The sequence below is a fragment of the Oncorhynchus keta genome, chromosome 4 (assembly GCF_023373465.1).
Source record: "Oncorhynchus keta strain PuntledgeMale-10-30-2019 chromosome 4, Oket_V2, whole genome shotgun sequence".
NCBI lineage: Eukaryota > Metazoa > Chordata > Actinopteri > Salmoniformes > Salmonidae > Oncorhynchus > Oncorhynchus keta.
Genome location: NC_068424.1, coordinates 27245408 through 27269101, shown reverse-complemented (window position 1 = coordinate 27269101; position 23694 = coordinate 27245408). Strand labels below are relative to the sequence as shown.

Sequence of the window (23694 nt, the reverse complement as noted above, 5' to 3'; positions counted from 1 at the left end):
ATGAAGAGTGAGATGCTATGCTATACTCATGAATATGCATAGGCCGTCTCGAATTTCAACAGGAACAACTCCAATATAAAGTGTTTTTCTCAATGTTGCGTAGTCACGTGCATCACACTTATATCAGTAAACTCGAAACAGCATTAAGAAACGTCTATTAGATCAAATGAGCCTCACGTATCAAAATAGGAATTCATTTTTATCTTGACTAAATTTGACACTCGCTCGTTTCCCCCCCATACAAAACGTTTCACTTGCTTTATAATTAATGATCTGCTTAACGTGGACAGATTTTGGGCGGAGTAAACGCTCATGCTTCGCCTCTTCCTCTCTGTCTGGGTTTAGAGCAGGGGTGTCAAACTAATTCCATGGAGGGCCTAGTGTCTGCTGGGTTGCCTTTTTCCCTGTCAATTAAGATCTAGACAATCAGGTGAGGGGAGTTCCTTACTAATTAGTGACCTTAATTTTTCAATCAAGTACACGGGAGGATCAAAAACCAGGAGACATTCAGCCTTCTGTGGAATTAGTTTTGACACATGTGGCTTATAGTTTTACCAAAGATAAGTTTAGAAAATATGTGGTTTTAGCCAGAGACAGAAGAGGAAGTGAGACAGCCCACACGCTGTTTTTTCTGGTTCAATGAAAGTCAATTAACTAAATCATATTTCACTTAGGGCCCCCAAAAGGCTATGGCTAGCTCTGTCTACCTGTGTGGGTAGGTAGACCTGTGAGCCACTGCAACCCCCATCAATGTTGCACATCCCTGAACTAAGTAAACCAGACCCAGCTGCTATTTCATTGGTGTCTATGGGAGACACACCCAGTTAAGTAGACCGGATCTCACACATTTATTTCAATTGTAAACGGCCTGAGTGAACTGTCTTTATTTATCCACCATCTTTGATTTTAGCCTTGCTAAATCGCAGTTGATCTCGCGAGTTTACATGAATGTCCGCTACCACATCTGGTAAATACGCGGATATCTCAACTATATACCTCAGTGATCTCAACGCAGCGGGACAAATATCTGTAAAAATGGGAAACTGCCAAGTAAGTACCGAAACCTACCATTGTTTTATAATTTTACAAAGATGTGATAAAATGAAGTAAAACCGGGGCAGGTCGATTGGAATTGATAGGCATTTGTGAATATTATATAGGCTACTATGTAGGCCAATATGTTTTTTATTTGTTGGTCAATTATCATTGTAAAGTGGATTATAATGTTATAACGCCATCAGAAAACTATTTTGAGTTTGTTTCCGACATTCCACACTGTACCACAACTGAATGTAGAATTATAATAGATTATGCCATTTTTATACAGATTGACACATTGTGTCAAATCTGTCACCGTGATTTATTAAATCCAAGTGCCCTACAAATGACAAACCAGCGCATGTGACAGGCCTGGGGAAACGCAGAGGAAGCAGCCACTCCTCTGCGCAATTCATCACAATCCCGTTTAGATTAACCTAAATAATGAACGAGTGAATCAGAGAGGAAGGGTACGGGTGGGAGGCTATGGTGGGAGCAGAGCATGAGGGTGTTTCATAGAGATGGATAGAGGACTTATCTTTGCTAATATGGAGTCCGCGACATCATGGGCAACGCCATTGAGACTCTCTATTTTAAAGTAGTCAATATTCTTATTTTGTGTTTGAAAGAAGCATAAAACTAATATTGGGGATTGAACCAAATCTGATGCGTTAAGTTATTGTTGCCACTAGGTGGCAGTGATATACCGGTAGCTTTAAGCCATTTACTAACCATAGGCAACTAAATTTGAAGAAGAATGCAATGTTGTGATCATTGGCTGATCACTCCCAACCCATAGGAATCCCCACCCAGTTGACTATTATAAAATGGCGAAAGCCCTCAATGGCACTGTCCGTGCTAAAAACGGTTATGTCCATCTAGAGTCCTCTGTATTTTTCTATGGGGTGTTTCCATCGTCATGTCTCAGTTTCGGCTATGTGGCGCTGCGCCCATCTACTGTTTGATTAACACACATCCGCCGCCAAATTCCCGAGCCAGTGTGTTTCTTGCCACTTCAGTTCAATATATTCTCCCCTCCCCCATGTCATTTTACGTTGTTTCTAATGCTACAGTGTTATTACATAATACATACCTGAAAAGGCCTACTGATTTCAATGTTTTTAAACTAATGTGATGTTAATTAAATAGTTTATTTCTTACTAGGATTGGAAGGGAGGGTAGACTAGACCAGGCTACTATATAAGGGAAATCATGCATCAAACTGCTCCTAAAACGTTTGTATTAAGGTGTTTTTTTTTAATGTGGCTATTAGCTCATATGTAGAGGATGCCATAACGATTATCTTTGTTAATTTAGCCCACAATCATGCCATGCGAGGACTTTGATGTTGCGGCTGACATAACGGCCTTAAGCAAAGCCTGCAAAGGCTTGGGTAAGTTGCAATATTTTTTGTTAATTTATAGCATTCCAGGGATGTTTCTGCTCAATGAGTGAGAGTTGAGTGGGTTTACTTACAATGAACAAATAGCTGTGCCCAAGCTATTTTAATGGCACAACATTGTGCCATAGTCCAAATAGGGCCTACGGGTGGTATTTGTTTATTTTAATGATTGTATTTTGTTGTACAGGCACCGATGAACAGGTCATCATTGACATACTTACTAACCGCTGTGCAGCCCAGCGCATGGAAATTAAACAGGCCTATTTTGACAAGTATAAGAATGTGAGTATTAAACTAATTAATTTTATAGTAAATTAAAAATGTACATCTTATACCGCACCAAGACATATGTCGTTTTGCATAACCAAAATGTGTGGCTAATTTGAGGAAACCAGCCAACCACACCCATCTCTTTCTCTGGAGAAGGAGTTGGTGGATGTGCTGAAGAGTGAGCTGGGGGGGAACTTTGAGAATGCCGTCGTGGCCATGCTGGACCCTCCAGTCATCTATGCAGTGAAGGAGCTCAGGAGGGCCATGAAGGGAGCAGGCACTGATGAGGATACTCTGGTGGAGATTCTGTGCACTGCCACAAACGCTGTACGGTTTCAGTTTCAAGATTAGAAGAAAAACGGTCTTCTTAATATGTATTTATTTCCCCTCATTCTCTTTTTTTTTTCCCCAACAGGATATTCACATGTTAAAAGAATGCTACTTTCAGGGTAAGTATCAATTTCGCCCTCACACTGCACCTTAAAGCTGGCATCCTTAATGGTGAAACAGCCACATCCAATTGAGATATGACATCAACAAAGAAATGACTGCAAATAACACATTTTTTTAAATCTCGGACATCATTGCACGTGTCATAGAAGAGCACAATATGTTCTGCGCATTTTGTTTTACCAAGAGTCATGCTCCGCAGCTCCGGAACAAAAACAATAACAACTGTAGTTGGGTGGCCAGTGGCACAGTTTCCCCCTACCGGGCATGACATCTTTGAAGGGACGACCTCATATTCATAATCTCCAGCACCACCCCAACATCGACATATGTGAAAATACAAGTGTTTCTGATGACATCATACGCAAACACTGACATCATCTGTGTATGTCGTGATTTTAACCAACTATGAGTAGGCAAAGGTTACTTTATTAACCTTTTCCCGCTCATAGATGGCTAAAATCACATGATGCACACCAGATGACGTGGAAATCTGGTGTGCATCTTTTTCACTGCAAAAACAGAGAAACTCACTGTTTTCACATGTGTTGATGTTGGGGTGGTGCTGGAGATGATGAATTATGAGCTGCCCAAATTCCAGTGGATTACGCGCTGTCAAGCCATTATTAGAATGGTGAGGTTAGGTGATGGCTAGTCGTTTTATTTCCATGTCAATTTCCAACCGTCTACTAGGGGCAACGCGAGTGTCTTAACATCGAGTTGGCTCGCGTCAAGCTAGGGTGTTGAGGATGGGCTAAACCGTAAGATACAGCTCCGAACAATGCGGGTTCAATCCCTGTGCTAGGCACTCATTTTTTAATTTACATTTTATTCTAACCCTGACCAACACCTTAACCCTAACCACTTGGAATTCATGCCTAAACTTAACCCTCAAGCTTAGTTTCAGTTTTCTGTAGTTTGACTGATAACTACAGATGTAGGATCTTCATTTGAACCAGTATAATACAACGGATAAATAATCCTGCAGCAACAGGAAATGTGAATTATTACGTGGATTATAATTCATGGCATTTGTTTTGTCATGGTCTGACATTTTAAAATGGAAATTAAAAACTTTTGAAGCCTTTTAAAACCTTGAATACACTACACGTTAGCATTTCCTGCTGAGCAGGAAAAGTCTCTGCAACAGAAGAGTGACCAACTTAAAACCCTACATCTGTAACAGATGGCACCACACTCCATAATCCGCCACACACTCTGTAATCTCTGTTTCCTGCAGTTACGGCAACTCTCTCTGTCTGCCTTAGAGGTTGTGTTGAATATTTTCAACCTTATATATATATATATATTTTTCCCCATTTAACTTAATCAAGTGTCTTTTTGCATGATTATTCATTGTATGATATTTACTAAAGTTGAACAGGAAGAAGCCATGAAGTGAACCAAACTCATTTGGCTAGTTTAGGGCAAGAATTCATAGTTTGCATGACCCGTAAAGTCCATAGGCTTGCCATCCCAACCACACTGGTCACCTTATTCTGCTCATCCTGTTGTTTTCTGCACTGCTGATTCTATTCTGATTTGGGATTGTGATTAAAAGGCATATCTTGTTGTTATGGGTGGGTTTTCCACCATGCCTATTCCCCTTTGGCTTAGATAGAATAATGATATCAGTTGTCATGACAACAAGGGAACACCTATTCCTCTGTGCCTCTCAATGTTACATCAGCCTGTAACAATATATTCCCAATTTTTCTGTTGCGTTCTCTCTCTCTCTTTGTTTCTCTGTGACTTCTCTAGTGCATGAACGGGACCTGGAATCAGATATCGATGGGGACACTAGTGGAGATGTGAGAAACCTGCTCACTGCTCTTTTACAGGTAAGTGGCCCCATGGTTTCACTCTTGGACTCTTGACATGAAACACAATTCCCTTCCCTTCTTTGGACTGAAATCAAGCTCCCTCTGCCTGGCCTCTCTCTTAACCCTACGCCTCTCTCTCTTTCTGTCTCTCACTCTCACTCACTCACTCACTCGCTCGCTCTCTCTCACACACACACACACGTTGGCTGTCTGCCTGCCTGCATTTCCAATGTCCTTTCATTAGTAAAATGGAGGCCAGATACAATATCCTGAGCCAGACAGAAAGGCTACATTTCATCTCACCACAGATCAGTGAAAGCCTTCTGTTCTAGGGCACCAGAGATGAGAGTTACGATGTGGATGAGGGTCTGGCTGAAGCAGATGCCACCGCCCTGTTTGAGGTATGGAGAAGTGCATTCAAGAAACCATAATATCAAAAGTAGATTTACCTGTTTTATTTCAATCATATTTACTATTTAGGCTGGTGAGGGATGTTTTGGGACGGATGAATCCACGTTCAACTTTATCCTGGCCAAAAGAAACTATCTGCAACTTCAGGCCACCTTCAAGGTGTATGAGCAGGTGGGTCCACTGTTAGCAGCCTGTATCTGTTATCAGTCTCCTTCTTTTGTACGCACAGAAGGCTCCATGTGATCTATCCTCTGTACTGCTGTGTATGCTTAGTGTTATGCTAACCTTGTTTCGTTTGTCCCAGCTCTCTGGAACGGAAATCCTGGATGCCATTGAGAATGAGGTCTCTGGGACACTGAAGGGCTGCTACATCACACTCGGTGTGTACACAACTTAAAAGCAGTACATTCAACTAGATTAAAAAGTTAGTCACTTGAATACGATGTGTCAGGTGCCTTACAAATAGCTATCTTTATTTTGGTTGAGAAAATCGGTGTCTTTTAAGGAATTTTCTATTTTCAGTGAGGGTTGCTAAGAACCCTCAGCTTTATTTCGCCCGGCGACTGAATGAAGCCATGAAAGGAGCAGGCACTGATGAGGACACCCTCATCCGCATCCTTGTATGCCGCTCTGAGGTAATGTATGGACATGCACTCTGACAGAGTCTTAGGATCGTGCTTTGTTCTATCAAAGACACCAAATACGTTTGACTACTGACTACATGCATAAAATGTATATTAAATACTTTACTTTATGGTCACATTTGTAAACCATGCAAATAATGACATGAAAATAGTTTGGGGGTATGTCATCCAAAGAGGCTATGTTAATTTTGCCGACTACCTCGGCAGCAATTGCAAATGCATTATACATAGCTCAGGGAAATCATTAAGAAAATGCCCCTTTTAGACTACTGGACTCGGTTTATTTAATCTAAAAGCAGACAGGTCAGCTGATGAGATGTGTTTTCTGTTCAACAGTACGACCTGGAGACCATTAAAGACATGTACCTGGAGAAGTATGACATGTCCCTGAAGGAAGCCATCAAATCTGAGTGTGGTGGAGACTTCAAACGTCTCCTGCTGGCTGTCTGCCATTGAGGGAGGGAGTGAGAGGGAGGGAGGGAGAGATATAGAGAGGGAGGAGAGATCAGAGTGCCTAAAAGGGACCGAGGGTGCTGCTGCTCACTCGTGGACAAACTAACGCTACTTACAATCAGTCCTACTGTCCCCAATCATGTGATATTCTCGGATAGGGCAGGGGGTGGAACTGGAGATAGCTCAAATCCAGCTGGTTCTGTTCTCCTGATTTTTGCATTGATGTCTTGGTTCCATGAGTATACTAAAGTCAGTTGTGTGCATGTGACATGATTTGTTTTGATCTAGAGGAGTGCTAGGACTAGTATAGAGACTTAACATACTATACTTTAGACCAACAATCCATTTTTACCATTGGAACATATAGTGGCTCTAGTCCTTGAAGTTATCTCTAGATATCAAAGTTCCCAACATTCTCTTTGCTGCAGTGAAACTGGTTAAGTGAAGTTCAGTAGGATCAGGTGGTTCAGTGCTTGGTAGGAAGATCAGTCTGCACACAACAAGGCATTTGTAGGAACTGGGACAGGGTGTTGCTGGAAGATTACAGTAGAGCATTGCATTGAACTTATCAGACTTATGTCCAATGCAGCATGTACATTTGATAGGATCTGTAGTGCACAGATATGTGGCAGTTTATAAATCATTTCTATTTCAACATGACATGCATTGCTGATTAAACTCCATTGCCCTAAAGCAGTCATAAACACATATTTTTGACCCACCTGGTAACTTGTGTACAAATATGTAATGGTTCATATTTTTACCCTTGTATTTTAAATGGGCAGCAAGAAATTTGGTCCATGTTTAATGAGACGCTATATAGATTTGATCGATCCAGTGCCAGTATCTTCCACCCCAATCTCCATCTCCAGTATTAACGAGTGGTTATAAACTGTTAGCTAGGGTATTAAAATATTACCTTTTTTTTTTTTATTTAGATGACAATATTATATATTCAATAAATGTGTTTACAGATATAGCCAAAAAAAGGTGTTGGGGAAGGTATTTGAGGCAATGTCAGAAGGTATGTGATCTTATGACAATATGAATAGTCAATTGTGTGTTGCGTCACAGCGGCTGTATTAACATATTAGGCTTTTGGTCATATTAGAAAGTCCTGTAATCTCAGCTGAATAACTTAAGATACCTGTATTTATAATGCTGACTACTGATGTGAATTTAATTCAAGAGAGGAAATGTTAACAGGGTTTAGGCCATGTGCACCTGCCCTTATGGAAAGATATGGAATAGAGACCAATATTTGCCTTTGTATCAGCCAAATAATGTGTTTGGTAACAAATAACCACATGAAAATTACAGAATAAAATGTATGTTTATTAACATTTTTCTGTGTGTGTTTGTCTTTGAACATAAGCCTAATATAATCACATTTTCATTTTTTTTATATAGTACCAGTCAAGTTTGGACACATCTACTCATTCAAGGGTTTTTCTTTATTTAAAAATAACTATTTTCTACATTGTAGAATAATAGCAAAGACATCAAAACTCAGAAATAACACATGGAATCATTTGTAACCATAAGTGTTACAAATAAAACATATTTTAGATTCTTCAAACTTGGCACCCTTTGTCTTGACAGCTTTGCACATTGTTGGCATTCTCTCAACCAGCTTCATGAACTCTTGAAGGAGTTCCCATATGCTGAGCACCTGTCGGCTGCTTTTTCTGCACTCTGCGGTCCAACTCATCCCAAACCATCTCAATTGGGTTGAGGTCGGGTGATTATGGAAGCCAGGTCATCTGACTCATCACTCCATCACTCTCCTTCTTGGTCAAGTAGCCCTTATGCAGCCTGGAGGTGTGTTTCTTGATCATTGTCCAGCTGAAAGCCGAATGATAGTCCTACTTAGTGCAAACCAGATGGGATGGCGTATTGCTACAGAATGCTGTGGTAGACATGCTGGTTGAGTGCTATGAATTCAAAATAAATCACAGATGGTGTCACCAGCAAAGTACCATCACACCTCTTTCATGCTTCACGGTGGGAACCACACATGCGGAGCTCATCTGTTCACCTACTCTGCGTCTCACAAAGACACGGCGGTTTGAAGGACGAGTGGACCAAAGAGCAGCGCGGAAAGTGTTCGTGATATTTATTTTCAAGAAACACTCAAACAAAAATAACAAATTCAAAAAACGAATACGAACAGTTCCATCAGACACTAAACAGAAAATAACACCCCACAAAACCCAAACGGAAAATCACAACTTATATATGATCCCCAATCAGAGACAAGGATAGACAGCTGCCTCTGATTGGGAATCACACTCTGCAAAAACAACAAAGAAATAGAAAACAGATATTCCCACCCGAGTCACACCCTGACCTAACCAATCATTGACAATAAATAAGGCTCTCTAAGGTCAGGGCGTGACAGTACCCACTTCGGTGGCGCCTCCGGTGCAGGGATGGTCGCCGGGACCTCCGGACCGTAGATCGTTGCTGCAAGCTCTTGACCGGGGACCGTCGCTGGAGGCTCCGGACTGGGGACCGTCGCTGGAGGCTCCGTGCCCTGGATTTTCACTGCAGGCTCCGTGCCATCGATCATCACTACAGGCTCCGGAACATGGATCATCACTAGAGTCTTCGTACGTGGAGCCGGAACAGGTCTCACCGGACTGAGGAGACGCACTGGAAGCCTGGTTCGTGAAGCTGCCACAGGGCTTACCACGCTGGTGAGACATACTGGAGGCCTGGTACGTGGTACCGGAACAGGTCTCACCGGACTGGGGAGATGCACTAGAAGCCTGGTGCGTGGAGAAGGCACCAAAAACACTGGGCCGTGGAGGCGCACTGTAGGTCTCGAGCGTAGAGCTGGCACAACCCGTCCTGGCTGGATGCCCACTTCCGCCCGGCAAATGCGGGGCGCTGGCACAGAGCGCAACAGCCTGTAAACGCTCACTGGAGACACCGTGCGCATCACCGCAAAACACGGTGCCTGACCAGTCACACGCTCCCCAAGATAAGCATGGGGAGTTGGCTCAGGTCTAAACCCTAACTCCGCCAATCTCCCCGTGCTTCCGTCGTTCAGCTAACTTCGTATAGTCGCCGTTGCACTCTCGCTGCCTCCATCTGCTCCCTTGGACGGCGATACACTCTCGCTGCCTCCATCTGCTCCCTTGGACGGCGATACACTCTCGCTGACTCCATCTGCTCCCTTGGACGGCGATGCACTTCTGTTGAGCTAACTTCGTATAGTCGCCGTTGCACTCTCGCTGCCTCCATCTGCTCCCTTGGACGGCGATGCACTTCTGTTGAGGTAACTGCCTCCATCTGCTGCCTCCATCTGCTCCCTTGGACGGCGATGCACTTCAGTTGAGCTAACTCTCGCTTGCACTCCATCTGCTCCCTTGGACGGCGATGCACTTCTGTTGAGGTTACTTCCTATAGTCGCCGTTGCACTCTCGCTGCCTCCATCTGCTCCCTTGGACGGCGATGCACTTCAGTTGAGCTAACTTCGTATAGTCGCCGTTGCACTCTCGCTGCCTCCATCTGCTCCCTTGGACAGCGATGCACTTCTGTTGAGGTAACTTCGTATAGTCGCCGTTGCACTCTCGCTGCCTCCATCTGCTCCCTTGGACAGCGATGCACTTCTGTTGAGGTTACTTCCTATAGTCGCCGTTGCACTCTCGCTGCCTCCATCTGCTCCCTTGGACGGCGATGCACTTCTGTTGAGCTAACTGCGTATAGTCGCCGTTGCACTCTCGCTGCCTCCATCTGCTCCCTTGGACGGCGATGCACTTCTGTTGAGCTAACTTCGTATAGTCGCCGTTGCACTCTCGCTGCCTCCATCTGCTCCCTTGGACGGCGATGCACTTCTGTTGAGCTAACTTCGTATAGTCGCCGTTGCACTCTCGCTGCCTCCATCTGCTCCCTTGGACGGCGATGCACTTCTGTTGAGGTTACTTCCTATAGTCGCCGTTGCACTCTCGCTGCCTCCATCTGCTCCCTTGGACGGCGATGCACTTCTGTTGAGGTTACTTCCTATAGTCGCCGTTGCACTCTCGCTGCCTCCATCTGCTCCCTTGGACGGCGATGCACTTCTGTTGAGGTTACTTCCTATAGTCGCCTTTGCACTCTCGCTGCCTCCATCTGCTCCCTTGGTGCACTTCAGTTGAGGTTACTTCCTATAGTCGCCTTTGCACTCTCGCTGCCTCCATCTGCTCCCTTGGACGGCGATGCACTTCTGTTGAGGTTACTTCCTATAGTCGCCGTTGCACTCTCGCTGCCTCCATCTGCTCCCTTGGACGGCGATGCACTTCTGTTGAGGTTACTTCCTATAGTCGCCGTTGCACTCTCGCTGCCTCCATCTGCTCCCTTGGACGGCGATGCACTTCTGTTGAGGTTACTTCGTATAGTCGCCTTTGCACTCTCGCTGCCTCCATCTGCTCCCTTGGACGGTGATACACTCAGCAAAAACAACAAAGGTTTTCCCACCCGAGTCACACCCTGACCTAACCAAACAGAGAGTAAATAAGGATCTCTAAGGTCAGGGCGTGACAATAAGTCTATCTTCTGTATACCACCCCCTACCTTGTCACAACACAACTGATGGTTGAACGCATTAAGAAGGAAAGAAATTCCACAAATGAACTTTTAACAAGGCGCATCTGTCAATTGATATGCAACGATGTCATCAAGGCAAAGAATGGCTACTTTGAAGATTCTCAAATATAAAATATATTTTGATTTGATTAACACTTTTTTGGTTACTACATGATTCCATATGTGTTATTTCATAGTCTTATTTTACAATGTAGAAAATAGTACAAATAAAGAAAACCCCTGGAATGAGTAGGTGTGTCCAAACTTTTGACTGGTACTGTGTATATCATTAGTGTAGACTTGGCAATTTTACACTCAAACTCCCTAGGTGCTCATGTTTGTCATTGTCACAGGTCAAATAGCATTTTTCTGCCATCACCCCATTAAAATGGACATTTAAAATGGTTAAAGTAAGGGTTAAGTAAGGGTTATGATTAAGGTTAGAGTTAGGTTAAGGGTAGGGGTTAAGGTCAGGGTAGGGACGCTCCAAGGATCTTGGATAGCACTATACCCCTTTCCTTGTCTCTGACACCACCACAAAGAGACAGCAGCCCGCGTCACCTCCAATAGTGTATCCGTTAAAAAAAAACGGTTATATAGCGACCACAAGCGGCTATTCCGGCTAGGCTACTACGAAGGATGCTCTTATCTGCTGAGACGCATGCATTGGACACCTGCATGACGAAACTACTATTTCGGAAAGAAGTAACCTGCAAACTGCCAAACCTCGGTTTGTAGTGTTAAAATATCTAGAAGTAAAAGGTTTTTCAAGACGGTAAGGTCACAAAGGCTCATTAGTGGCTCTATTTAGCTGCCTAGTTTGCAGTCATTTGCATCCATCTTGAAAGGTTAATTATCGCGCATAAAGAAATGGTAGCATTTTATAATGCGTTGACACAATACAACCAACGGTTTAAAGTCATATCTTTGTGCTACAACATAGTAATTTTACAGATTTGTTTATATTAAAAACGCCTACGTAATGAATATACTGCTACAGTAAGTAAATTATTACTGAAAGATCAAATGCATTGTCCTTTGTACGCAACTTTCAGTTGTAATAATTAACTGTGTAACTAATGAATAGTTAATAATAATGACTCACTGACTGTAATGTAAAAGCCTATATTTTTACTGGTTTTACTACTTTTATGAATTTGAGCATCTGAGTAAATTTGACAAATCTCTAGGTAGGTGTTTGGGTAGGCATCTCCATGGAAACCTCAAGCGTGTGTGTGTGTGTGTGTGTGTGTGTGTGCGTGCGTGCACCAGACACATGCCTGGGGCCAAGGTTAGTGGAGGTTTAAAGTTATTACTCAGAGGGCATTTTATGTGTTATTTTAGATAGTTATACCAAACAGTGCATTGCAACACTGGCCATGCCTTCTTCTTCCCTATCTCCCTCCCAAGTAGAGACTAGAGATGTCCTCTGTGTGGCAACAGGAGCCGATAGTGTACTCCCCCAGTGTAGAGATCGATTCCAGCACCGTGAGGAGGAAGGCCCGGGTGGGTTCCTCACAGCACTGGCTAAAGCAGGAGCATGACCTGGAAGTTGTCAAGTGGGAGAGCATGACCTCTGGGGCAACTAGCGATGTGGAGCAGGACAACACACCCAGCAGTGCTGTATCCAGTAAGAATGCCTTAAGATGACTTTATTACCCATTATCCATGTATTGTCCTAGATCTTCCAGTGGGTTGTGTGTATTCACACACTGGTGGCTGATATGTCCAATAATACTACTGTATTACTACTGTATAATAATAATAATAATAATATATGCCATTTAGCAGACGCTTTTATCCAAAGCGACTTACAGTCATGTGTGCATACATTCTACGTATGGGTGGTCCCGGGAATCGAACCCACTACCCTGGCGTTACACACGCCATGCTCTACCAACTGAGCTACAGAAGGACCATACTTTGGTTCATTAATAATACATGTATGGCGTCAGTGTGCAGCTAGCTTCTATTTCTCACTGCTAATGTATCATGTTCCCAGGGGTGAAAGTAGACATAACAAAAATGTTTTATGGGCCTAATCATATAATTACATATAGAATCCATATTAAATCATATCTGTTACACAGAACACCAAAAGGCAAGCGTCATTAGGCCAGAATGTATGCGTCCACTGCTGTCGTCTTCGTGTCGGCCACTCATCTTTGCCTTGGCAAAATGTTTTTAAAAATGTTGTCGAAATACATCGCATTTTGGAGCGTAGGCTGTACCACCCGTTTTAAAGTCCATTCGCTAACTGTTCATGCCTCTGACATGCGGTAAAGATAAAAAGTGGTGTAATAGCCTACAGTTTTCTTGACATTTTGTTTGAATGATTATGATATGCTCATGTTATACCGGTACGGCATACTACCACTATTTATTTTTTTAATTCACCTTATTTTCACCCCTGGGTGTTCCTCCAGCGGCCTCCCAGCCTGAGGGCAGCCTGCCTCCCCGGGTCATGCTGACCATCACCAAGCTGCAGTGCATGCTGGAAGGTAAACAGGAGCGCATTGCTGCCCTGGAGAGACAGGTGGAGGACCTGCAGCAGGACAGGAAGTTCCTCAGGAGCCAGATTGAGAACCTGACCAGCCAGCGCTCTGTCCCAACCTTCACTACCACCGCCACTTCAGCCGCTGAAGGTCAGTGCCCCCAGTCCTGAATGGTGCTGTTGTTACAGTGGAATCTGTATGTATTATTTAAATGGGGATTTGTATGTTATCATAAGGACCTAATTCAGTGTTAAATACTTATTTACCTCTATTTTATACTGTATCTACATATAATGTAAGAAATAAGTGAAAGGTGGGAATAAAAGCGGATCACTCCGTCTTGTCTCATCACAGCACCTAAAGCGGGGAAGTCACTGTATTCCGAACCCAAACCCCGGAAGAGAGAGAGGGTTGCATCATCCAGCTCTTCCTTCAGTAATGAAAGTGGCTCAGAAATGTCTGTCTCCACCGTTATGTCCGGAGCCTCGAGCGACCACAAGAAGCGGAGACACCACAAGGACAGGAGGAGAGGAAAGAAAGGGAAAGACTACAGCAGGAAGAGAGGTATGCTAAAAAAGGGTTTTCTTATCATGCCTATGAGTACTGTACAAGTTCGCTTTCAGCATCTGATCGGTTTGTACTTTTCCCATTCATTTTTTAAAATCGTTCTGCCCACAAATAATAAACAAATCCATCTGATAGTATTGACTCAGTTAGCCAGCAGCATACCACCCTGTATCTCACTGCTGGCTTGACTCTGAAGCTAAGCAGGGTTGGTCCTAGTCGGTCGCTGGATAGAAGACCAGATGCTGCTGGAAGTGGTGTTGGAGGGCCAGTAGGAGGCACTTTTTCTGTTCTAAATAGCAATATCCCAGGGCAGTGATTGGGGACATTGCCCTGTGTAGGGTACCATCTTTCGGATGGACGTTAAACGGGGGCCCTGAATGTCTGTGGTCACTCAAGATCCTATGGCACTTATCGTAGGGGTGTTAACCCCGGTGTCCTGGCTAAATTCCCAATCTGACCCTCAGACCATCATGGCCACTTATTCATCCCCAGCTTCCAATTGACTCATTCAACCTCCCCCTTCTTCCCTGTAACTATTCCCCAGGTCATTGCTGTAAATGTCAGTCAACTTACCTTGTAAAAATAGTTATTGTTTGAAAAGTATCAAAACGTCGGGAACTATATTCAACATTTCATCATATAATTGTTATAATAATGTTAGAATTAAATGTTCAGAATATGTTTTTATACTAAAATATTGATTTGAGAGATCAAGCCAAAGCCTTTTAGTGAAATGTAGATGCAAATTAAAGCAGCAACTAAAAAGAGCAATTGGATTGTTTTTGACTGGATCCACGGAGACTGCATGCAATACCTATTTTCTTTAAGACAAAAGGGTAAGTTATCTTCCTCAACATTGAACCATTTTTCAACTCTTCAATCCCCACATTCCAAATCAGTTTTCATACAGTTCAGCACTTCTCACACAGACATACCATCTTCCCCTTCCTCATTGTCTCTCTCTCTCTTCTCCTCAGCCACTGGCGTCCAGTACGTGATCCACCGCTACAAACAAGTCCTCTCGGCCTTCATTAAGAAGAAGAGCATGAGTGGCGCTTTCCGTCACTACGGCATCGACAGGAACACCATTGCCAACACGGCGTCCATCGCTGAGCTCTACCTGGCAGCCAAGGAAACCCTGCCGCTGGTGGGAATGTTCCGCCCGCGAGAGGAGACCCTGGTGAGCTACGCCCAGAAGTGTGCCCTAGTCATTGAGACTGACGTGGCGTTAGCCAGGAAGATTGAGCAGATGAAAGCCACAGGGGAGCTCCTGCCCATCACTGTGAAAAAGGCTAGGGTCATGCACTCTGCTCATCAACAGCTAGGGGGCACTGCCGAGAGCCTGTTAATGGGCTGATGATGTAGCTAGGGGCCTTTGAGGGGTGAGTTGGACTGGAAGTGAATAACAATTGTTTGACAGATTGGAGACATATTTCATTTAAAATTGGGGTCCTAGGTTGATATAATCACATGAGAAGGATTTCTCTGCCTCTCTTTATTTATTGCAATGTAACTATTAGTGTATCTAGAATGCCTTCTTTAAAAGTAATGATGGTACTGAACAGACACGGTAGCAGCTAGCCATAGCCACAGAATGGGTTTTCCCTGTAGCATACATGACTTACACCAGTAGAAGTAGTGACTTTTGTTTGACAGTGTTTTTCCCTGGAAGTATCCCTCTATATTTGACTTAATGTTGATAATAACTCATCTGAAGATTCCATATTGCTGCCCTTTCCCTTGCAGACCCAAGGAGAAATAGACAGTAAACTCATTGTGATGGTCAGAAATGACACATAGCTGAATGGTTATCTTCCACGGAGACTAGAAATATGTGATGAGAAACATCCACCAGATGGCACTGCACTCACTTCAATGGATGTTTACACCACTACTTCTGTAATCCTGAGTACATTTTCCAGGAGTATTTTTACAAAATGGTGGACACTATGTCTGCTTCCAGAGAGCACTTTGATATTATTTTATTTCTTGCACCTAAGTATTTATTTGGTTTGATATTTTGAAAACCACACAGTTGGTATGTGTATACTGATGCATTTGGAACATGCTGCCATTTTTAGGGCTGTGATTTACACATTGACTTAGTAAAATATTGCGGTTTTTATGTGTTTTAACTCACAACCTTCAGAATTTAGGAGAATAAAATAGAATACCTGCTATTAATTGATGGTGTGAACAAGCGTTGAACTACTGCTCGTCCTACCTAGGGATGGGATATCCAATGTACTGTTGTGAATTATAATTGCTAATATGGACAATTCTTCTGTTGACACTGGGCTATATTCACTTTTTGTTCCAAGTTTGTTCACTTATCTCTCAAACTATGATTCTTCAAAACATATTTTACTTCTTTGAATGGTTTGAGAAATAAAGCTTTTAGCAATACTCTCGTGCAGTTTTGAAAGTTCTTGGCTGTACCTCCTTGTATTTGTGACATCACATCAACATGATCTCATGACCAATCATTAGAGATCTACAGTAGAGTACTCAGACCTGTGGGCTTTATTTGTATTTTTTATGTCCACATGTGCAATATCAAGCCCATTCCATACCATCACATGTGCTCACTTGTGTACTAATTTGTTTTCCCACCTTGTGGATAAGTTATGCACTTCATACTTGCTTACGCTTTTCTGAGTCTTGAAGTGTTCCTTCAATGGGGGGCCATTTTGTTTGTTTGTCCTGTGACCAGAATAATCTGAAGTGCTTGCATGGACAGATTGGGCTGTTCGCTATTAGACATCCTTGGGCAATAGTAAGTGGCAGTGCATAGCCTTGCCATTGCCTACCCCGCTGTGTGCTATTCAATCTGAGTGACAAATGACCAGTGCAAAGCCATTACAGGGCTGCACCGGGGCTGTTTATCTTTGCGCGTGACTCACTGTCACTCTGATTCACACACGGGCCCTCCCTATCTCTCACTCACGTCCCCCTCAGTCCGTAATTCTGTCTGCCCTAAATCACCCCACCCCCTGTTTCACTCGCTGTCTCTCCTCCCAACCCGGTTGTATCAGTCCCAATTTCCTTCATTTTGTCTGTCTGTAGGCCTTGTGTTTCTTTCGTCTTCTTTTTATTTTGCCCATTTATTCTCTTGCCCTTTCAACCAACGCTCTTCCTTTTCACCTCTCTTTCTCTCTATTGCTCCCTCCTTCACTAACAATAGAGCTGATTGTGGATGAGGGGCCAGGAGGAGGTGGAGCGGTATTGCTGTGGTCAGCCAGGCATCTCAGTCGCGCCGGCAAGAGCAAACATCACAGAGAGCCCACACACTATAACCTGAGGTGACAGGTGCATGCTGGTATTGTGGGAGGCACTGGGGAAGGGGCAGGCATACAGCTCGGCCAGTACTCATCTCTCCTCACTTCCTCAGGGACAGAAATGTCACAAATGGCTTCCTCCTCCAGTCAAATATGAGATGTATCCTACATTTTAGATGGATATTTTCCTCAATTGTATTGGCATATGATCGTAATCACAACCAACAGAAAAAAAGTAATTTAAGACAAGCTATTCATACCATGTTGTAAATGTCTACATGTTTATACCATGTTGTAGATGTCTACATGTTTATACCATGTTGTAGATGTCTACATGTTTATACCATGTTGTAGATGTCTACATGTTTATTCCATGTTGTAGATGTCTACATGTTTATACCATGTTGTAGATGTCTACATGTTTATACCATGTTGTAGATGTCTACATGTTTATACCATGTTGTAGATGTCTACATGTTTATACCATGTTGTAGATGTCTACATGTTTATACCATGTTGTAGATGTCTACATGTTTATACTATGTTGTAGATGTCTACATGTTTATACCATGTTGTAGATGTCTACATGTTTATACCATGTTGTAAATGTCTACATGTTTATACCATGTTGTAGATGTCTACATGTTTATACCATGTTGTAGATGTCTACATGTTTATACCATGTTGTAGATGTCTACATGTTTATACCATGTTGTAGATGTCTACATGTTTATACCATGTTGTAAATGTCTACATGTTTATACCATGTTGTAGATGTCTACATGTTTATACCATGTTGTAAATGTCTACATGTTTATTCCATGTTGTAGATGTCTACATGTTTATACCATGTTGTAGATGTCTACATGTTTATACCATGTTGTAAATGTCTACATGTTTATACCATGTTGTGGATGTCTACATGTTTATACCATGTTGTAAATGTCTACATGTTTATTCCATGTTGTAGATGTCTACATGTTTATACCATGTTGTAGATGTCTACATGTTTATACCATGTTGTAAATGTCTACATGTTTATACCATGTTGTGGATGTCTACATGTTTATACCATGTTGTAAATGTCTACATGTTTATTCCATGTTGTGGATGTCTACATGTTTATACCATGTTGTAGATGTCTACATGTTTATACCATGTTGTGGATGTCTACATGTTTATACCATGTTGTAGATGTCTACATGTTTATACCATGTTGTGGATGTCTACATGTTTATACCATGTTGTGGATGTCTACATGTTTATTCCATGTTGTAGATGTCTACATGTTTATACCATGTTGTGGATGTCTACATGATTATACCATGTTGTAGATGTCTACATGTTTATACCATATTGTAGATGTCTACATGTTTATACCATGTTGTAGATGTCTACATGTTTATTCCATGTTGTAGATGTCTACATGTTTATACCATGTTGTAGATGTCTACATGTTTATTCCATGTTGTAGATGTCTACATGTTTATACCATGTTGTGGATGTCTACATGATTATACCATGTTGTAGATGTCTACATGTTTATACCATGTTGTGGATGTCTACATGATTATACCATGTTGTGGATGTCTACATGTTTATACCATGTTGTGGATGTCTACATGTTTATTCCATGTTGTAGATGTCTACATGTTTATACCATGTTGTGGATGTCTACATGTTTATACCATGTTGTAGATGTCTACATGTTTATACCATGTTGTGGATGTCTACATGATTATACCATGTTGTAGATGTCTACATGTTTATACCATGTTGTAGATGTCTACATGTTTATACCATGTTGTAGATGTCTACATGTTTATACCATGTTGTAGATGTCTACATGTTTATACCATGTTGTAGATGTCTACATGTTTATACCATGTTGTGGATGTCTACATGATTATACCATGTTGTAGATGTCTACATGTTTATTCCATGTTGTAGATGTCTACATGTTTATACCATGTTGTAGATGTCTACATGTTTATTCCATGTTGTAGATGTCTACATGTTTATACCATGTTGTGGATGTCTACATGATTATACCATGTTGTAGATGTCTACATATTCATACCATATTGTAGATGTGTTTGCAGGTGTTGGTCAATTGACCAGAAACAGGCAAATAAACAACATGTCCACCTGCCGGTCTTTAAGAGTGGCAGCTGTGTATGTGGCAGTAATGACTGGGGGCAATGGAGGAGATCAGTGATGGGTGTCGGCCTAATCGAGCCTGATGCATCCCCTCTCTTCTCTCTGGCTTTCTGACTCACGTTGGCCTGAGTGCAGCTGGGACTTCACTTTGTGGCTGTGTGGTTGTTTGTTTGGTACTTGAATTTTATGGCAGGTGCAATGGCACGGTCTGGGGCCCATGTGCCTGATGAGTGCGATGTTTATATTCCTCCTCTTGTCCAGTTTTGTAACAGACAGACGCCCCACCCCCTTTCTGATCCAAGCTAATGGTTGAATAGAGAGCATTTACATGCACTTGCTAAGGGGAGCTGATAATGACCTCTAAATACCCTCTACCAGATCTGTAGCTGTGGGATCGATTGTTTGGATTTGTTACAATTCCAGCCACATGACAGATCCTATAGTCTTGGTATTTACCAGTTACTTGTTAGTAAATTAGTTAGTAAATGCTTCTAATGGAGAATGGAAGGATTCTAAGACAAAATGTGAGAAAATAAGCTGTTTACACTTCAGCAATTGATTTGGATCTTTCAAGTAAATAAGAGTTGAATGACATTGCTGCCTTCTACTGTCAGATAACTTGAGTAACATCAAAAACCCTGTTTCATTATCGTATGTTGTGCTGCAGTGGTTAATACATGGCTTGTAATTGGATACTTAAACACGTTCAGGAGTTTTCAGTATTTCATAGCACATTAAAAGCACACATAATGGGGATGCAAGTCAATAAACATAGATACATGTTCCTTTAATTTAAAGGGAGAATCCTTAGTTGAAACAATAACAAAGTGGAAACACCCCGCCTCTGTTTTGGTCATTGTTAATAAGAATTTGCTCTTAACTGACTTGCCTAGTTGAATAAAGGTAACATTTAAAACGTTTGGTAAAAGCTGAGGGAGGGGCCTGGAGAAATGTAGCCACTCCCACATTCATAGACAAAGCTATGGATGCAAGGACAGACCATCCATGATATCAACATTGTAGTTTTAACCGTGTTTTGAGGCGATACATTTTTTGTTTACATTTACATTGTTTACAAACATTGGAGAGAGAACTAAGCTCATGAGGCATTGATAAGTTATATTCTTTAAGAATCAATGGGCATATATCATTAACTTAAGTCCAAATATGGATGTAGCAACTAAGGATTCTAGCTTTAATGGGGTTATTGCAATGTTTACCATCAAAATAGGGTTGGAATTCAAGATTCTTCTAATTACATATGATTTCCAATAGTCTGTATTCAATACTGTGATGGGACACCAGTTCGCTACATTTTCATTTTAAGTACGGTCTTTTAAATTAGATATCAGAAGCACTTTTTGACACTTCAACGCAGCAACATAATACAGTATTTATAGTTTCAGTTATGTTCTTAAAGCCAAGCATTGATTTTTTTTTCATGCTCTTTAAGAAAAAGAATGAAATGAGAAGTCCAAGCTTGTGGTATTTTGACATATACTGTACCTTAATCAGCTACAGATACCTAGGACTGTCAACGGAGTTGGTCCTCATAATGGTATTGATTCCTGAATGTTAAAGCCATCACTGATCTATTATAACCTATGAAAGAGAAGTGAGAGGCTGATAAACCACGGGACAGGACGTTGGTTCTAGTTATAAATACATGTCCTACAGTGAAGGCAATGTCAAGAATTGCGATATGAAAGGGACTGTCACTGACTGTACAGCTGGACGTGTTTCCCATATTTTTGTGTAAACTGTGAAAATGTGATAACTGTTCAGTCATGTAGAGTAAAATATCACTCTTGCAAGATAGCAAGTATGTTTACAGATCAAATGGCCCTTCTTGGTATGATAAGTTGGTAAAGCAATGATGAAATAGAGCAATGCAAATGCTTCTAGTCCCACCCAGCCATTCTTTGATGGAGTAGCTGCCATTGGTTTTCTATTTTCTCTTGGTGGGTTTCAAAGCTGATAATCTGTTATTTGTCTGACGTGGTCTGTCGCCTCTCCATGTCTTTGCAGATGAATTGCCCACAGGATCAACCTTTGACCCCTATGATGTAGCTCCCTGAGCTGAACTGACGTGTCATTTCATCTCCATGTCAGCAGTGGGTTGGAAATGGCCATTTAAAGCCACCTGATAGAACGATGAAGCGCCACATCTTTGAGGTAATTTGGGGACTCGAGTTTGACATTTTGTGCCATTGTGCACACCAGATGTCCTCATGTCCATGTTTTGTCATAACTTAATGCTATTCTTAGAGATATGTAAATGCTGAATGTTTCACAAATTACTCTTGACTGAGTGCGCACAAGCGAATTTGAACATTCTTTGCATTAGTATTCATTAGGATCATCCTTACATGGACATCTGCTTTGCATATCTGTAAGTCATTGGCCAGGCAATCCACCTTTTTTTTGCCCTGTGGGCAGCTCTCCGTTGTGAAATCTTAAAATAACCTGCCCACTGCTGAAAGTGGGTCAGAGCACCATGGCGACGTCAATCCAAAACAAAAGGACCATGTGGTGCATTATGGGTATTTACCCCCTTGATGATTGAGGTGGCGTTATAAAGAAAAGGTTAGCGTTGCAAACTAGGCATCATCCTTATCAGTCTTCTCCAGTCAGGGTCACAACATCCTCATTGACCTTTTTGATTCATGGCCAGCCTCTGAATCCGCTCTAGTGAGCACACCACCCTTGGGTAACTGCAGGGTTGCTGTAGTAACTGACTTGGCTATGTGACAACTATTTATCAATGTGGCACTAGAGGGCACTGTTGTATCCAGAAGAATATGCAGTGTTGATTTGATTTGGCCAGACACACAGAGACATACCTGGATGCACAGCCCTACCGCAGCCTATTAGATTCTGTCTGAGGGTTTTATGTGGGATATTCAATGTCTGTTTCCATTTGGAACGTGTTGTGCCTACACCTTTAATTATCTTAATGTCTCGAAGACAAACCTAGAAAGATGCAAAGACATTATCACAAAGGAAGGCATTCACACACAGACAAACCTTACAAATGGAATTGTGCACAATTCAAAAAGAAGAACAAGCCTCCCACTTTTAAGGCACTAGCATTTAAATCGCACACATACATTGGTGCTACCAAACCACTCCCCTTCCAGCATCTTGGTATAAAAATTAAAGTGATCAAATACATAGTCATTAATGCAATTTATTTTGCTGATTGAAACGGATGCAAATCTGTAGCCGCTGAATTTTGCCTTAAAGGCAATTTTTTTCCCTCTCGATCATCAAGTCTGGAGGTATTGACATTGCTCATGTGCTTTCCATCTGGCTGTCACTGATAAAAACTTCCAAGGGGCTTCTGGGTAATAGTCTCACCAGCTTAAAAGCGGGGGGCATAATGTATTCTGTGAGAGTAGGGGGCCTTAGCAGGCTGGCTCTGCCTCTTACTCTCACTCTCACTCTCCATCTCGCTCCCTTTCTTTCTCTCTCTGAGAAGCGTCAGGCACAGACAGCAGTTTCAATATAGCTGCAGGGAGGGCCATCTCGCTGCCAGAGAGTCATGATGCGCTCTGAGAGCAATTTTGTCCTGGGAGAAACAAGATGGCTGCTTTCAGATACAACCTTCAGCAATAGAGCTTGGCTAAAGCCTCGTACATAGTGACCACATCATAGCGCCACGTGTGTATTATTGCTCATTGGATGAGTTGACAATCTGTGTTACAGATTGACCATCCTATGATAGGATCCATGTGATTTGTCTGTTGTTGTTTTAGAGAGGCTTGGTGTAATGCCCCTTCACCCTTACCTCTTTCTCTGTCTCCATGGACAGAAAGAAAATATGTAAAGAAACAGTCACCTTTATTTTTAGGGTCACTACCTCCTGTTTACACCCCCAGGTGTCCTCAAACCAGCACAGGTGCCTCATGGAAGATGGTTGCATAAAGATAAAAAGCATGCACACTAGGTTTAAAAGTGTTTTATTTGAGACCCCAATATGCAGAATGCATGTGGCATCCTATGAACTCTGTTTGACGATAGTATTCAGTGAGTCAGACAGCAACAACAAAGAGCAGTTTCCGAGGCTAGAGAGGGATGTGCTCAGCAGTAGGGGACAGAGAGAAGAAGATTCTACGCAACATACTGTATTAA

The 23694-nt window shown here is 42.2% G+C and overlaps 2 protein-coding genes across 6 annotated transcripts; both read left to right on the top strand.

Annotated features, from left to right (window-relative positions):
* The first annotated feature begins 611 nt into the window (after positions 1 to 611).
* Positions 612 to 7836, top strand: LOC118372326 (annexin A13-like). Its single transcript, XM_035758178.2, has 11 exons — positions 612 to 1050; positions 2356 to 2431; positions 2628 to 2722; positions 2867 to 3037; positions 3126 to 3159; positions 4922 to 5001; positions 5316 to 5384; positions 5464 to 5565; positions 5699 to 5774; positions 5917 to 6029; positions 6375 to 7836. Exons 1-11 carry the CDS (start codon positions 949 to 951, stop codon positions 6492 to 6494), a joined length of 1038 nt encoding a protein of 345 aa, XP_035614071.1. The 5' UTR covers positions 612 to 948; the 3' UTR covers positions 6495 to 7836.
* Positions 7837 to 11613: 3777 nt separating this feature from the next.
* On the top strand, positions 11614 to 16528 carry zgc:174877 (uncharacterized protein LOC570025 homolog). 5 transcript variants are annotated; one of them, XM_035758160.2, is made up of 5 exons: positions 11614 to 11790; positions 12471 to 12690; positions 13487 to 13705; positions 13910 to 14119; positions 15100 to 16528. In XM_035758160.2, exons 2-5 carry the CDS (start codon positions 12483 to 12485, stop codon positions 15477 to 15479), a joined length of 1017 nt encoding a protein of 338 aa, XP_035614053.1. In that variant the 5' UTR covers positions 11614 to 11790; positions 12471 to 12482; the 3' UTR covers positions 15480 to 16528. The 5 variants fall into 5 exon arrangements, with proteins under 5 accessions (XP_035614053.1, XP_035614037.1, XP_035614046.1 ...); XM_035758144.2 differs by having other exon boundaries at positions 11614 to 11835; XM_035758153.2 differs by having other exon boundaries at positions 11615 to 11790; positions 12474 to 12690.
* The last annotated feature ends 7166 nt before the right edge of the window (positions 16529 to 23694 follow it).

Bases quoted from the DNA above. Each gene is read 5' to 3' on its own strand.
- LOC118372326 (XM_035758178.2), top strand. From the start codon at position 949: ATGTCCGCTACCACATCTGGTAAATACGCGGATATCTCAACTATATAC. The intron at 2,432-2,627 runs GTAAGTTGCAAT...TTTGTTGTACAG, and splicing joins CAAAGCCTGCAAAGGCTTGG to GCACCGATGAACAGGTCATC. The intron at 3,038-3,125 runs GTACGGTTTCAG...TTTCCCCAACAG, and splicing joins TGTGCACTGCCACAAACGCT to GATATTCACATGTTAAAAGA.
- zgc:174877 (XM_035758160.2), top strand. From the start codon at position 12,483: ATGTCCTCTGTGTGGCAACAGGAGCCGATAGTGTACTCCCCCAGTGTA. The intron at 12,691-13,486 runs GTAAGAATGCCT...GTGTTCCTCCAG, and splicing joins ACCCAGCAGTGCTGTATCCA to CGGCCTCCCAGCCTGAGGGC. The intron at 13,706-13,909 runs GTCAGTGCCCCC...GTCTCATCACAG, and splicing joins CGCCACTTCAGCCGCTGAAG to CACCTAAAGCGGGGAAGTCA.